Source organism: Branchiostoma floridae, chromosome 13 (genome assembly GCF_000003815.2).
Source record: "Branchiostoma floridae strain S238N-H82 chromosome 13, Bfl_VNyyK, whole genome shotgun sequence".
NCBI lineage: Eukaryota > Metazoa > Chordata > Leptocardii > Amphioxiformes > Branchiostomatidae > Branchiostoma > Branchiostoma floridae.
Genome location: NC_049991.1, coordinates 9,520,700 through 9,533,510, shown reverse-complemented (window position 1 = coordinate 9,533,510; position 12,811 = coordinate 9,520,700). Strand labels below are relative to the sequence as shown.

Below are 12,811 nucleotides of genomic sequence, written 5' to 3'. Positions count from 1 at the left end.
CCAGGGTGGTAAATACTCAAAATAGTAAGGTTTTTGAAATACAACCAAAGTAGTACTCACTTCCAACGTTACGGTGTCTATCAGACACCATCATCAGGGTTAGAATGGGTGGATCTACTTGTCACTACTACTTAATAGCCGATGTAGGTGGCGCTGCAGTAGTGAGAATGCCGACCCCAACGTGACTCAGTTTGCACCCCCCCCCCCCCTAATCTCTGTTCATACCCGGAGTTGACCGAAGTAGATCCTGCCATTCTAACCCTGGTGATGGTGTCTGCTAGACACCGAAAGGTTGGAAGTGAGTGCTGCATGTACTTTGGTTCTGTTTCAAGAACCTTACTATATAGACTTATTTTTGTGTAAGCTATGTCTGTTAACACGTCAATGTTTTAATTTTGAACGAAGCACTTCCGATGCCCGAAGATCTCAAGCTCGCAAACGTGACTGATGAAGCTGCGCTGATCTCCTGGGCACCCATTGAAGGTGCCAAAGATTTCCATGTCACGGTGGATCCAGAGGGTCCGGAGGTTGTCCCAACAGAAGCGGGTAAAACCGCCTCAGAGCGGGTACTGCGTGGTCTGCAGTCTGCCAGCGACTACTGGGTCACCGTCACAGCCAAAAACGAAAAGGGAGAGAGCAATGAATCTCAGACGTTCTCTTTCAAAACTATGGGTGAGCTTTCATCACGATCGATTCTTAAGACTCAGTTTCCTTATTGTTGCATGGGCATGGGCATTATAAAGTAACTTTTAACTATTACTGATTGTGTATCCCATTGTACTTGCGGAAAGATAGGACATAGATGTACTGGAGAATGGACAATACTAGTATTAAGTTAGGAATACGATTTCTAATGCTATTAGGTCATCTACAGAAATAAAATTCAAATGTGGCGAAATGATTTGTGTATTGTTGCTAAACGACTTGTGCATTGTTGCGAAATGACTTAACTTGTGGCGAAATGACGTTGGCGAACTGACATTGTGGCGAAACGACCTGCTACCTTCTCCACCACGTGCTACCGACCTACGCACCAAAAGTCAGATCTTAACGTATCTTTCTTCTACATCACAGCCTTGTCCACTCCGTCCGGGTTCAAAACCAGCCACGTGACGGACTCTACATGCGTGCTGTCCTGGACATCCGTCTCTGGTTCTGAAGACTACACGGTAAAAGTTCAGCCCCAGGTCGGAGAAATAGCTGTACCCCCAGCGGGCAAATCCGCCTCGGAAAGGCACCTGAAGGGACTGAAGGGAAAAACTATCTACACGGTTACCATTGTGGCGACGAGCAGCAAGGGAACGAGTGCAGAGAGTCAGACATTCACATTTACAACAGCAGGTGAAATGAACAAGAATTCTCCGATAGATGTAGATCTAGTCGGCCAGGCTTTGTAACTTATGAACATGTCAGTGGCTAGTGTTTTGTATTTCAATGCATCAGGCCGAGATTACTAAAGCCTTAGAATGGCAATCGTTAGAGATTTTCTACAATACTGATAATCATAAAGCTTTTACGAGTACTTTTCGAGTTCCTAAAAAGTGAACTACAATGTAAGACTTGTTTCTTTTCACACCAGAGCTTTCATCGCCCTCTGGTGTTGAAGTGTCCTCAGTGACCGCCTCAGGCCTAGAGTTGGCGTGGACTCCCGTACCCGGTGCCATTGACTACATCGTCACATCGGAGCCGGACGCCAGGGTTTCTCCCGGGGAAGGTGGCAAGAGCGGCGCCAAGAGAACGGTGTCTGGTCTGGAACCTGGAACTGAGTATACATTCACGGTAGTGGCCGTCAGCACGGAGGGCTCTAGTGCCGCATGTGAACCTGTTAAAGTTAAAACCAGAGGTAAGAGGACATGATGGATACATGTGGGTCGTGGACTGTTTTCTAAGCTTATTTCAAGCGTATACCTTTGACGGTTACGTATTATCAAGTGCACACAATTCTGAGTCGACTTCAAGTTGCTTTCTCGAAAAATGTTCGCAGTTTGCTGTTGAATAATGTGGCATCAACCTTTATGCCTATAGTCTTGATAACCTGTGTTTTACCGTGTCCGGCAATTGTGTGACACGTAGACTTTTATACATCAGACTTGACGTTCCATTGTCACAACAGTAGCCTGAATTCTGAATTTGTCCAACGTTGGTGATACATAAGAAACCTATCACTTATCACTTTCGTATGTTCATGTTCAGTTCTGGACACGCCTGCGAAGATTGAGGCGGCCACAGCAACCACCAACACGGCAGTGATCACGTGGACGGCTGTGAAGGGGGCTACTGACTACAAGATAAGGGTGGAGCCTCCGGGAGCTGAAGTTTCGGTAGACAAGGAGGGACCGGCCGCTCCTAAGAGAATACTGAAGGGACTTCATCCTGACACGCATTATCATGTGTACGTCACAGCCATCAGTGCCGCTGGGGAGAGCACACAGTCAGAAGCGTTGGAGATCCAAACTGCTGGTGAGACAATTGTGTTTATCTTGTGTCTATCTTAACATTGCAAGCCTTGAGACCGCATACTGAAGGGTTGCTAATAAACTAAACAACATGAACCGTACAATAACAATAATTGTTGTGGGTCTTTAACCAATCATATAGGTTTTTCCTTGTTTTCATGGTACGTTGTTATGCTTATGGATAAACTAAACTTTAACTAACCAACACTACAAATAAGTTGGGACTTATCCAAAACTTTTTTGTAGTGTTGGTTATTTAAAGTTTAGTTTATCCCTAATGTCATTTACCGACACAGATGAACTTTCATGCTAAGTCATGCCACGTTATTTTGAAATACCAACAATCTTGTTTTCTCAGCGCTGCCTAGCCCTACGCGTGTAAGCGCACCCACAGTGACGGATAGAAACGTGATCGTCTCCTGGGCGCCGACAGAGGGTGCTGAAGAGTACATCGTTAAAGTGGAGCCTGAGTGTGAGGTTGTACCGACAGCAGGAGGGCCGGGTGCTCCTGAGAGAGAACTCAGGAACCTGAAACCCGCCACAGAATATACCATCCGGATAGCTGCGAAGGGACCGCTGGGAACAAGCGCCGACAGTGAACCTTTACCGATCCGGACAAACGGTAATGATCAAGACAATTAATTTGTTTTTCAAAACAGTGTCAAACATGAACCTGCCATCCTTCCTTTATACAAAATACAATGTCTACTTCCAATCAACGCATGACTTAATATTTTGAAATAAAATCTCAGCTTGCAATTGAGGACACTAAGTGTTTCCACTATTGTTCATCGCATTGTCTCATCCTACCGTTTCAGCACTTCCTGCTCCTTCTAAGGTCGAGGTGCCTTTCGTCTCCGATAAGGAAGTAAGAGTGTCCTGGCCGGCAGTGCCTGGTGCTACCGACTACCACGTCAAGACTCAGCCGGAGGCCAGTGTCCAGGCCGGGGAGGGAGGTCCAGGTGCGCCGGAGAGGATCGTTACCGGACTGAAACCTAACACAGAGTACAGCATCAGGGTCGTGGCGCTCACACAGAAGGGCAGCAGCGGACTGACTGAACCTGTGAAAGTTACGACAAAAGGTTTGTATAGTCTCTATTACAATGCTTTGCCACTATCTTCTGTCAAAGGCATGGTCTAGGAAACTGTGGGGTTACGAGAATAGCTAACGTTTGTGTGTTTCAAGATGTTGCAACATGTTACAACTGTCGTTGCCCTTGCAGGTGCAGCTTTATGTGTGTTACTGATCGCTTGTTATGTGTTGCACATATAAATGCTATTTCTGTTATCTCATACGTCTTTCCACCTTCAGCTCTGGAGACACCCTTCAAGATCCAGCCTACTTCAACAACTGCTGACACTGCCGTGATCACCTGGACGGCCGTGAAGGGAGCTACTGACTACCGGGTAGTTGTAGAACCCTCCGGACCTGAAGTGGCAGTAGACAAGGAGGGACCAGCTGCTCCCAAGAGGATACTGAAGGGCCTGCGTCCTGATACTGAGTACACTGCCTATGTGACGGCTATCGGCGCTGCTGGGGACAGCACGCAGTCAGAACCCTTCAAGCTGAAAACTCCAGGTAAGATCGGTGTTTGCCTTCATTGTAAATCTTTTCTTCATCAAAAGTTACAAATAAAATTTCTTCACGAATAAGATGCGGGTGCACAATACAATGAATAGGATGCGGGTGCACCATACAGTTCTTTGTCGTAGATTCACATCAACAACAAACAAAATCGATAGACCTCTGGAGTCTCACCCGATACAAAAAGTGATGGAGTATGAAGTAGAGAAATCATGATTAAAACGCCTTTAGACCATTTAGACAGTAACCAGTTACCTTTCTTTGTCATAGCACATTTCTAATTTCTTTCCGTGCTGCCATACAACAGGTCTACCCGTTCCGGCACGTCTTGGCACACCGACCGTAACAGATAGGAGCGTGATCGTCTCCTGGGCGCCGACAGAGGGTGCTGAAGAGTACATCGTTAAGGTGGAGCCCGAGTGTGAGGTTGTACCGACAGCAGGAGGGTCGGGCGCTCCTAAGAGAGAACTCAGGAACCTGAAACCCGCCACAGAGTACATCGTCAGGGTAGCCGCCAAGTTTCCTCAAGGAACGAGCGCTGAGAGTGAACATTTGGCGATTCGTACAAATGGTGAGATTTCTGATATTTTTTTAATCAATTGAGATAAATTTCAACTGGAGACATAGCTAGTGCCATTGAATTTTCGTTCAGCTCTTTGGCCTTTATCTTATTAGATGAACGAAACGAGGTAGGCACCTGTGACCCGCTTCAGAAATCACGTGTTATGATGAATCGGGTCACGTGCCCGTATTGTCACTTATCCTGATGAAGGCACAAGTCTTAGAGCAATCCTTATGTTCAAATCCATGATATGGTGATCTGACACAGATCTTTCATGCCAATGTTGTTGTTTTAACGGAATCTTCCAGCACTTCCTGCCCCTGCCGGTGTCGATGTGCCTTTCGTCTCCGACAAGGAAGTAAGAGTGTCCTGGCCGGCAGTGCCTGGTGCTACCGACTACCACGTCAAGACTCAGCCGGAGGCCAGTGTCCAGGTCGGGGAGGGAGGTCCAGGTGCGCCGGAGAGGATCGTTACCGGGCTGAACTCTAAGACGGAGTACAGCATCAGGGTCGTGGCGCTAACACAGAAGGGAAGCAGCGCCTTGTCAGAACCCGTTAAAGTGACCACTAAAGGTAAGAGTTGTATTAAAATTGAGTCACAATATTTTACAACAGCGCTTTGCATATGTAGTTATGTCTATTAAGGATAAACAGCAGCGTATCTTTACACGTGAATACAACTTGTGATGTGTATATCTGATATGTTTCTTTGCAGCACTTCCACGACCGAATGAGGGCAAAGTCAAATCGGTTACAGACAACAGCGCCATCATTACATGGACCGGTATACAGGGGGCTGCGGACTACCAGGTCTCTGTGGAGCCCAAATGTGAGGTTAAGCAAACTATAAAAGCTTCAGCCCCGGAGAGGGAGCTGAGGGGTCTGCTGTCAGGCACGGAGTACACCGTCACCATCACAGCTGTGGGGAAGGCCGGAACAAGTGCCGTGTCGGAGCCACTTATCGTCAGAACCAAAGGTGAGGAGTCTACAAGTAGCATAATCTGCCTTAAAGAACGATAAAGACAAATTAGCGACGACAGGCGGGAGTGACGACGCACAGTTGATTTGTGAATATGTGCCTCTTGGGATCATCTTGTCATCAGGCCTTTTCATTTCATACACCTTTCCTCCAGGACTGTTCTCTGCATTAGGCAGTCATGTATAAATTTGCTTTATCCTGGTAGTCGTTTTCATTCTTCAGTCTCTTTAAGGCCTCATCTTTAACACATGACCACTTTCATAAATCGCTTAACTACTATTACTGACAAATTGCTTATGATTCCATATGCTTCTCTTTTAATTCTTTTTCTTTTAAAAATAACCTGTTGTCTTCCTATGTTCGTTTTCCATCACATCCCTTACTTAACTTGTATCGTGCTTTCTTTGTATTTTCTTTACCGCCTTCTTGCACTTCCATGCTTTGTATGTAATACCCTATCATTCTGCAGCCATCCTAAATTACTATTGTTGTGTCCTGTTCTTGTTACGTTCTTGTCGAAACCATTCCTATACGTCTATGTGGATCGCCATTCTTCCGATTCTCTAACCTACGGCCGACCTACGTGCAGCACTGCTGCCTCCCACGGGTGTAGGAGCCTCCTCCGTGACGGACTCCAGCCTTCTCCTGGCCTGGAAGCCCATCGAAGGCGCCACGAGCTACATCATCAGCGCGGAGCCGGATAAGGCCCGGGTGCAGTTGGTGGACGACGCCAAGGGGAAGGCAGCCCCCGAGCGGCTGTTGACTCAGCTATGGCCTAACACAGAATACACATTCACCATCATAGCTGTCAACAACGACGAGTCCAGCATGGACTGCGAGCCTTTCAAAGTCAAAACTCTAGGTGCCTACTAGGGTCGTACATCTCTGAGTGTCATGGTTCTGCATCCCATTTCCACAGCATGTCATTTGTCATGCAGTAGCGTATTAAATTTGCTGTGACGTGTGCTGTGCCAAATACAATTTAACCACTTCTTCCTTTAAAGTTTCTTCATTTTCACCATAAGATTAAATGTGAAGACTTTCTTGGTACATCTGCAGTGTTTGGTTTTCACATGATTTTTTTCAGTGTAATTTGTCTTTGTAAAGAGATAAATCGATTTTGAACTTTACCGAACCTCCAATGCTTGCAGAATTATACAACAGGCTACTGTAAGAAGTAGCTGTGTGAAGACTGACCATAGTGTCTTGGAGAATTTAAACATTGTTTCCGAATGTCAGATTAACTCATGTTTTGGGTTTTATATTTTAACATTGTGTTGTGTATACAAATAACTGCTTTGAGAATTATTGGCGTGTTCTATGCCTACATCTTTTGATATTATCTATTTTACAATTCAGCATTGTCAAAGCCGTCAAGAGTGACGGCTGGAAAAGTAGGAGACACATCGGCTTTCCTGGAATGGGCGCCAGCTGAGGCTGCGACAAACTACGTACTGACAGTCACCCCTACAGCGGAGGTCGTCCCGACTGACAAGGGTCCGTCCGGTGCTGAGAGGGTGCTGAAGGGCCTGAAGACAAATACGGAGTACACCGTTAGCGTTACCGCGAAGAACCCAGATGGCACCAGCGCTCCTTCGGATGAGTTTGTCTTCAAAACAAAAGGTAAGACATCCTGTCGTCTCAAATTCTGGTGTAAGCAGGGTTTGTGGATTCTTTGAGATACATTGGTCACTACAATTCAAGCTTTAGTTGGTTGTCAGGACATCCTCTGTGGACGGTGCTAGCTATATTTACTTTGTACATTTCGCATGCGGGGTACTGTTTGCTTCAGGTCAACTCATGTATCTGTTGAGACAAGGGCTATCTTTCTTAGTCTGGTTGACATCACTATTTCACACTGTCAAAGATAGCACTCTCCTTCTCAGACCATTTCGTTGATGCCCTGAGTACATGAACTTACTACGTTGTCTCTATGTCTTCTACAGCGTTACCGTCACCCGAGCAGCCCAGCCAAGGAGCGGTCACCGACACTTCCGCCACCGTTTCCTGGGCCGCAGTACCAGGGGCGTCCGACTACGCCGTGAAGGTGGAGCCTGAAGGACAGGTTATGGAGACCGCAGAAGGAGCGGGAGCGCCCGTACGGCAGATCCAGGGACTGAAACCCGGCACAGAGTACAAGGTTGTTGTGTCAGGAAAGGGCGAGAAGGGCGACGGTGCGGAATGTGAACCAATCGTCATCAAGACTAACCGTAAGTTGCTGGTAATTCTCATGTGGATAACTTATTACCTAGTGTATTATGTACCATTGAACCACATCGTGCCAAATTGTGATAGAAATAGCCCAGAGACTACTGAGACAATCTTGTCCACCAGTCCGAGGAATTGGGCTATGTAAACACCGTGGGCAACTCAAAGCAGGATCCAAACAAAGAATCAAGTATCAAATGGGACTTATTTTTACTTTCTTGTGGTCGGAATCTACACACATATTTCAAACAGTAACGCACACGAAACACGACAACAAATATCTGCAATATGTTGGTAAACAATATGGACCGGTACCAGGATATCTACCATTCACAACATAGACATCAATAATTCAATATTTTGCTATAACAATATAGGCCATTGATATTCTGATATATAGTGATGTGATATGATACTTTTGTTTATAACAGTAGTGAACAATAAAAAGTTAGGATCCGGTCACAGGATTCGTTCTTGAAATCTGATGTAACTGGATGTACATGCTAACGTTCTAAATCAACAACATCTACAATTGTATGCTTGACATTCTAATGCCAACAAGTGTTGACGTGTGTGTTAATGTAATCCACATTGTTGTTGTTCTAGCTTTGCCCTCCCCATCTTCCGTCAAACCCACCTCGATGGAGGATAACAAGCTGACCCTGGCCTGGTCGGCTGTACCTGGAGCTACTGACTACAAGATTGTGTCCAGTCCCGAGGACGTGCAGGTGGTAACACGGAAGGGCGGCCGTGCTGACTCCGAGCGGGTCATCACTGGTCTCCGCCCCGGTACGGAGTACTCCTTCTCCGTGGTCGCTCTGTGTCCTGACGGAAACAGTGCACAGACAGAACCAGTCAAAGTCACTACAAGAGGTATGTATAGGCGTTTTCTCTTCCGGTGAGGTGCTTTTGAATAAAGAGTCCGCTGACTCTTGTAAAGGCGTATTAAAGAAGAAAGGGCCGCGTAGCACAGTGGTAGTGTATTCGGCCCGTGACCGAGAGGTCCCCGGTTCGAATCCGCCTGCCGTGTTGCCGGTCTTGTGCCCTTGGGAAAGGCACTTTACACGACTTTCCTCACTTTACTCAAGTGAAAAATGAGTCGTCCCTCGGATAGGGCGTTAAATGGAGGTCCCGTGTATGGGGAGAGCCATACCCATGCACGTTAAAGAACCCCCACACGTGCGATGGTGCGGTGTGCGTTAGTGCAAATCCTTCTGTCGGAAGTTGGTGATTCACTTCAAATCACCCGGATGGAGGCCTGGCGAACCTCTGTCTCGTATCAGCCACATGGTGATCTACATCATTCACCCGGACGGGTGTGTCACCCCGTAAGGGGCGGTATAACCTGTCGTGTGCGAACATGTGCGAACATGTACAGGGTTAGCCCTTGACAATAGCCTACGGCTACTTGGGCAGCCCTGGCTTTTTGTAAACAGCTGAACAAATAAATAAAAAAGAAGAAAAAAAGAAGAAGAAAGGAATAGATTGACCTTCGAACTTTTATATAAGTCTACAGCTATCATGTCCGGCTGCCACTATCCAGCTACCTCGATCAATGATGTTATCAGGTCCATGTTGTAGAATATTTGTTATTTTCTACTTGTAGCATTGCCAACTCCGGGTGGTGTGAAGGCCGGTACCGTAGGAGACAGCACCGCCACAGTCGTCTGGTCCAACGTTCCAGGAGCATCTGACTACTCGGTGCAGGTGGAACCGGCAGGCGAAGTTGTTGTGACCAAAGAAGGGCCCGCGGCTCCGGTAAGGGAGATCAGGGGCCTTCAGGCTGGTCAGGAGTACAAAGTTGCAGTCGTCGGAAAAGGACCGAGTGGGGAGAGTGCACCTTGTGAACCCATCTCCATCAAAACTAACAGTAAGACTCTTTCACGTTACAGTTCACCTATGAAAATTGTATGGTCTCACCATTTGGATCTGGCTATTAAAAAAAACGTTATCAATTAATTGACTGTGGTACTATATATTTTTTTACAGCCCTTGCTACTCCATCCGGCCTTAAGCCGTCGACCGTCGATGACAACAGTGTGACCCTGGCCTGGACCTCCGTGCCAGGTGCAACAGATTACGTCATTTCCGGAGTGCCTAATGGTGCTAAGGTGTCCCCGGGTAAGGACGGCCCTGCAGGTGCCGAGAGAGTCGTCACGGGTCTGCAGGCAGCGACGGACTACTCCCTCTCCGTAACAGCTGTCAGTTCTAAGGGCGAAAGTGGCGTTGGACAGCCACTAAGAGTCACGACAAAAGGTGAGTGTGAACATTGAGACTTCAGCATAGAACGGCATTCTTGAACTAGTTGAACTGTAAAATCCAACACAAAAATTGGACTCACCCAAATTTTTGACTGAACGGCACCAGCCTTTGTCAATGAATGAACAATCCACTGCTGCCGTGCGTCACGTTATGAAGATAGAACACGTGACTCAGTGACCAGTGGATCATAGGTTGCAATGGATCTACCAACACAAATGAACTTTCAAGTTAACATAGATCGTCATAAAGATTTTAGTAGTAAGTACATATTTCGTGGGTATACTGACCAGAGTCTGTTCTTCATATACTTCAGCACTTCCAACTCCCGGTGATGTGGCGGTCAGCTCATCCGCTGACAGTGCTACCATCAGCTGGGCACCTGTTCCTGGTGCTAGGGACTATGAAATAGTCACCGACCCTCCCGCAGAGGTCTCACCAACAGAAAAGGGACCCTCTGCAGCCGAGAGAGTGGTCAAGGGCCTGAAGCCAGGCACGGATTACGAAGTCAAGATTGCTGCCACTAACGATAAGGGTGTAAGCAACCCATGTCGGCCAGTGAAGTTCTCTACGAAAGGTAAGCTATCATACTTAAGCTCAACCTAAATCTCAACTACATTTCAGCGTCGACGAGATTTCTCCTCTCACAGGCTGTAGACGTAGGCCCTCACATGCAATTAGGTCTTAGACGCACATGAAATGCTCTGACCATGATCCATTTGCTAAGTACTATTAATTTTTTTTGTTACCTTTTACTTTTATTTCTGTCTTGGCTTTCATTCATTTCAACCAACTTCTTATCTGTAGAACCACTTGTTTGTCTCATCAACGCACACATCGCAAACAAAACAACAAAACTCGTCACACAACTCACTTACAGATATGTGCTCCTGTATTCTATCACCCTGTGGTACATGGTGGTCATTACAGACAGTCAAACGTACCCCTTTTTCTGAAGGTGGTTCTCACCCTGTCGCTTTGTCGCGCTTTTTTTCCACAATTTTCCAAATTAACATATGAAGAACAGCTCGAGCTCCTAATCTTGCTATATCACGTTTTATAGATATAGAGCTGCAAATCCTAAGAACGCGTGTATGTGGGGTCCAGGCAGTAGCGCCTGCCAGTAGCACCACCACCTGCTTGGCGCAATGGGCAGCGGAGACCGGACGATGTACTGTCACCGTCTACCCCGAGGCGCTTGGTACTTAATAACGCTTTTAGCCTTATACCCATTTCACAGTAATCATCAGTGCCTCCTTATCCTGATGTATCTTCTGTAGCGATGGATCTACTACTCTGTGTCATGCGTTCTTCTCTAACCTTGCAAGCTCCTTTAATCACAAGCCCTTGACAAACCATAGTAAAAGACACCAGCACGACAAAGAACATGGGTACAGCTGTCTAATGTTTGGTATATCCTCTAACGTAAAAAAAACAAACTATTTACATCTAGCTTCTCTTTACTGTCATACTTATTTCAAGTGATCTTTTTGCCTCTCTTCCTGCAGACACTGTTTCTGGGCTCGATGACTCGCAAATGGCTGAAGTCTCGGCTGAAGTCTCCTGTGCAACAGACTCGTTCACAATAACAGTATACGAGACCGACAATGAGCCCTAGCACCACTTCCACACACATCATCTGTACACGCCATTGCCACATACTGTAGTACACCCACCTTCTCATTTCGCACCTTTTCTCCTCTTTCTCTTTAAATTTTGTCACAGTTCAATGAGTAGCTTATGGATCACTGGTCAGAAAGCATTCTGTCAAATTAACAGGCGTCTGATTTTTTTAAAGCCTCGACTATGTGCGTCAATCGAGGAGGGTTTAAGGATCATAGGATAATGTGAATGGTGCTATTTTGTAAACCTACATTTACTAGTTGCATTCAATTGTATGTAACCCGTTCCTAGTTCAAATTTTGGCCGAGCTAAATTGCTTTGTACATTCTTTGCAATACATCATTGAATACTTGTTTTGTTAATCAAAACTAATGGCCCTTGGCAAGGCCTTCACTGTAGTACAATTTTACTAATCTAATTGTAATTTAAGAGTTGAACGTTGTGGTCATTTCGTTGAAAGTCTAACAAGACTAGATGACTCTACAATCCGACCATCACTTTGTCAACATGTCACTAGCCAGAGACTATCATTGTGTCGTTGAATTAAGACCATAGAGTCTGCCACTAGTCGCACATGTCATAGGCTTATACCGGCTCCTGAACTGATGACATGACCTGCCCTGAAGATGAAACATCTTTCAACTACGAATCTTTTCACTGGATACCCTTGACATCAGGTAATAGGGATGAAACATCGGGTATCTATATCAATATATATGAATATGCACCATATGTTTGAGTGATCTGTTGATCTGGTGCTTTAATCATATGCATACGTACATGATGTATATGTTCTTGGCATTTTGGGTGGACAATGACGACCGATGTACACTTGTTGTCCTAGCTTGCCCAAGGCCAACGGGTGTGAAGTCACCATCTGTAACTGACAACCAGGCGACCATCACATGGAGTCCCGTACCTGGTGCGACCGACTACCGCGTGCTCGTGGAGCCGGCGGAAGGATCCGTGAAGCTGCCCACTGGGGGACCAGGGGAGGCGGAGAGGACCTTAGTAGGACTGACAGCTGGAGCGGAGTACACGGTATCGGTGATTGGCATGACGGAGAAAGGCTCTGGAGAGGCCAGCGAACCGGTCAAGATTACCACAAGAGGTAAGCTGATGAATGCATCAACAATGTTC

At 46.4% G+C, this 12,811-nt stretch overlaps 1 protein-coding gene across 1 annotated transcript in view; it reads left to right on the top strand.

The window, feature by feature from the left end:
- Positions 1-402: 402 nt before the first annotated feature.
- LOC118428721 overlaps positions 403-12,811 on the top strand; it is a 41,336-nt gene continuing 28,927 nt past the window's right edge. The window contains exons 1-18 of the mRNA XM_035838878.1: positions 403-672; positions 1,075-1,341; positions 1,580-1,843; positions 2,194-2,460; positions 2,815-3,078; positions 3,275-3,538; positions 3,769-4,035; positions 4,349-4,612; positions 4,912-5,175; positions 5,318-5,578; positions 6,171-6,443; positions 6,941-7,204; positions 7,528-7,791; positions 8,396-8,662; positions 9,396-9,659; positions 9,779-10,045; positions 10,365-10,625; positions 12,516-12,782. Of these exons, the coding sequence (XP_035694771.1) occupies positions 414-672; positions 1,075-1,341; positions 1,580-1,843; positions 2,194-2,460; positions 2,815-3,078; positions 3,275-3,538; positions 3,769-4,035; positions 4,349-4,612; positions 4,912-5,175; positions 5,318-5,578; positions 6,171-6,443; positions 6,941-7,204; positions 7,528-7,791; positions 8,396-8,662; positions 9,396-9,659; positions 9,779-10,045; positions 10,365-10,625; positions 12,516-12,782 (4,768 nt within the window). The 5' untranslated portion in view covers positions 403-413. The remainder of the gene's footprint in view (positions 673-1,074; positions 1,342-1,579; positions 1,844-2,193; positions 2,461-2,814; positions 3,079-3,274; positions 3,539-3,768; positions 4,036-4,348; positions 4,613-4,911; positions 5,176-5,317; positions 5,579-6,170; positions 6,444-6,940; positions 7,205-7,527; positions 7,792-8,395; positions 8,663-9,395; positions 9,660-9,778; positions 10,046-10,364; positions 10,626-12,515; positions 12,783-12,811) is intronic.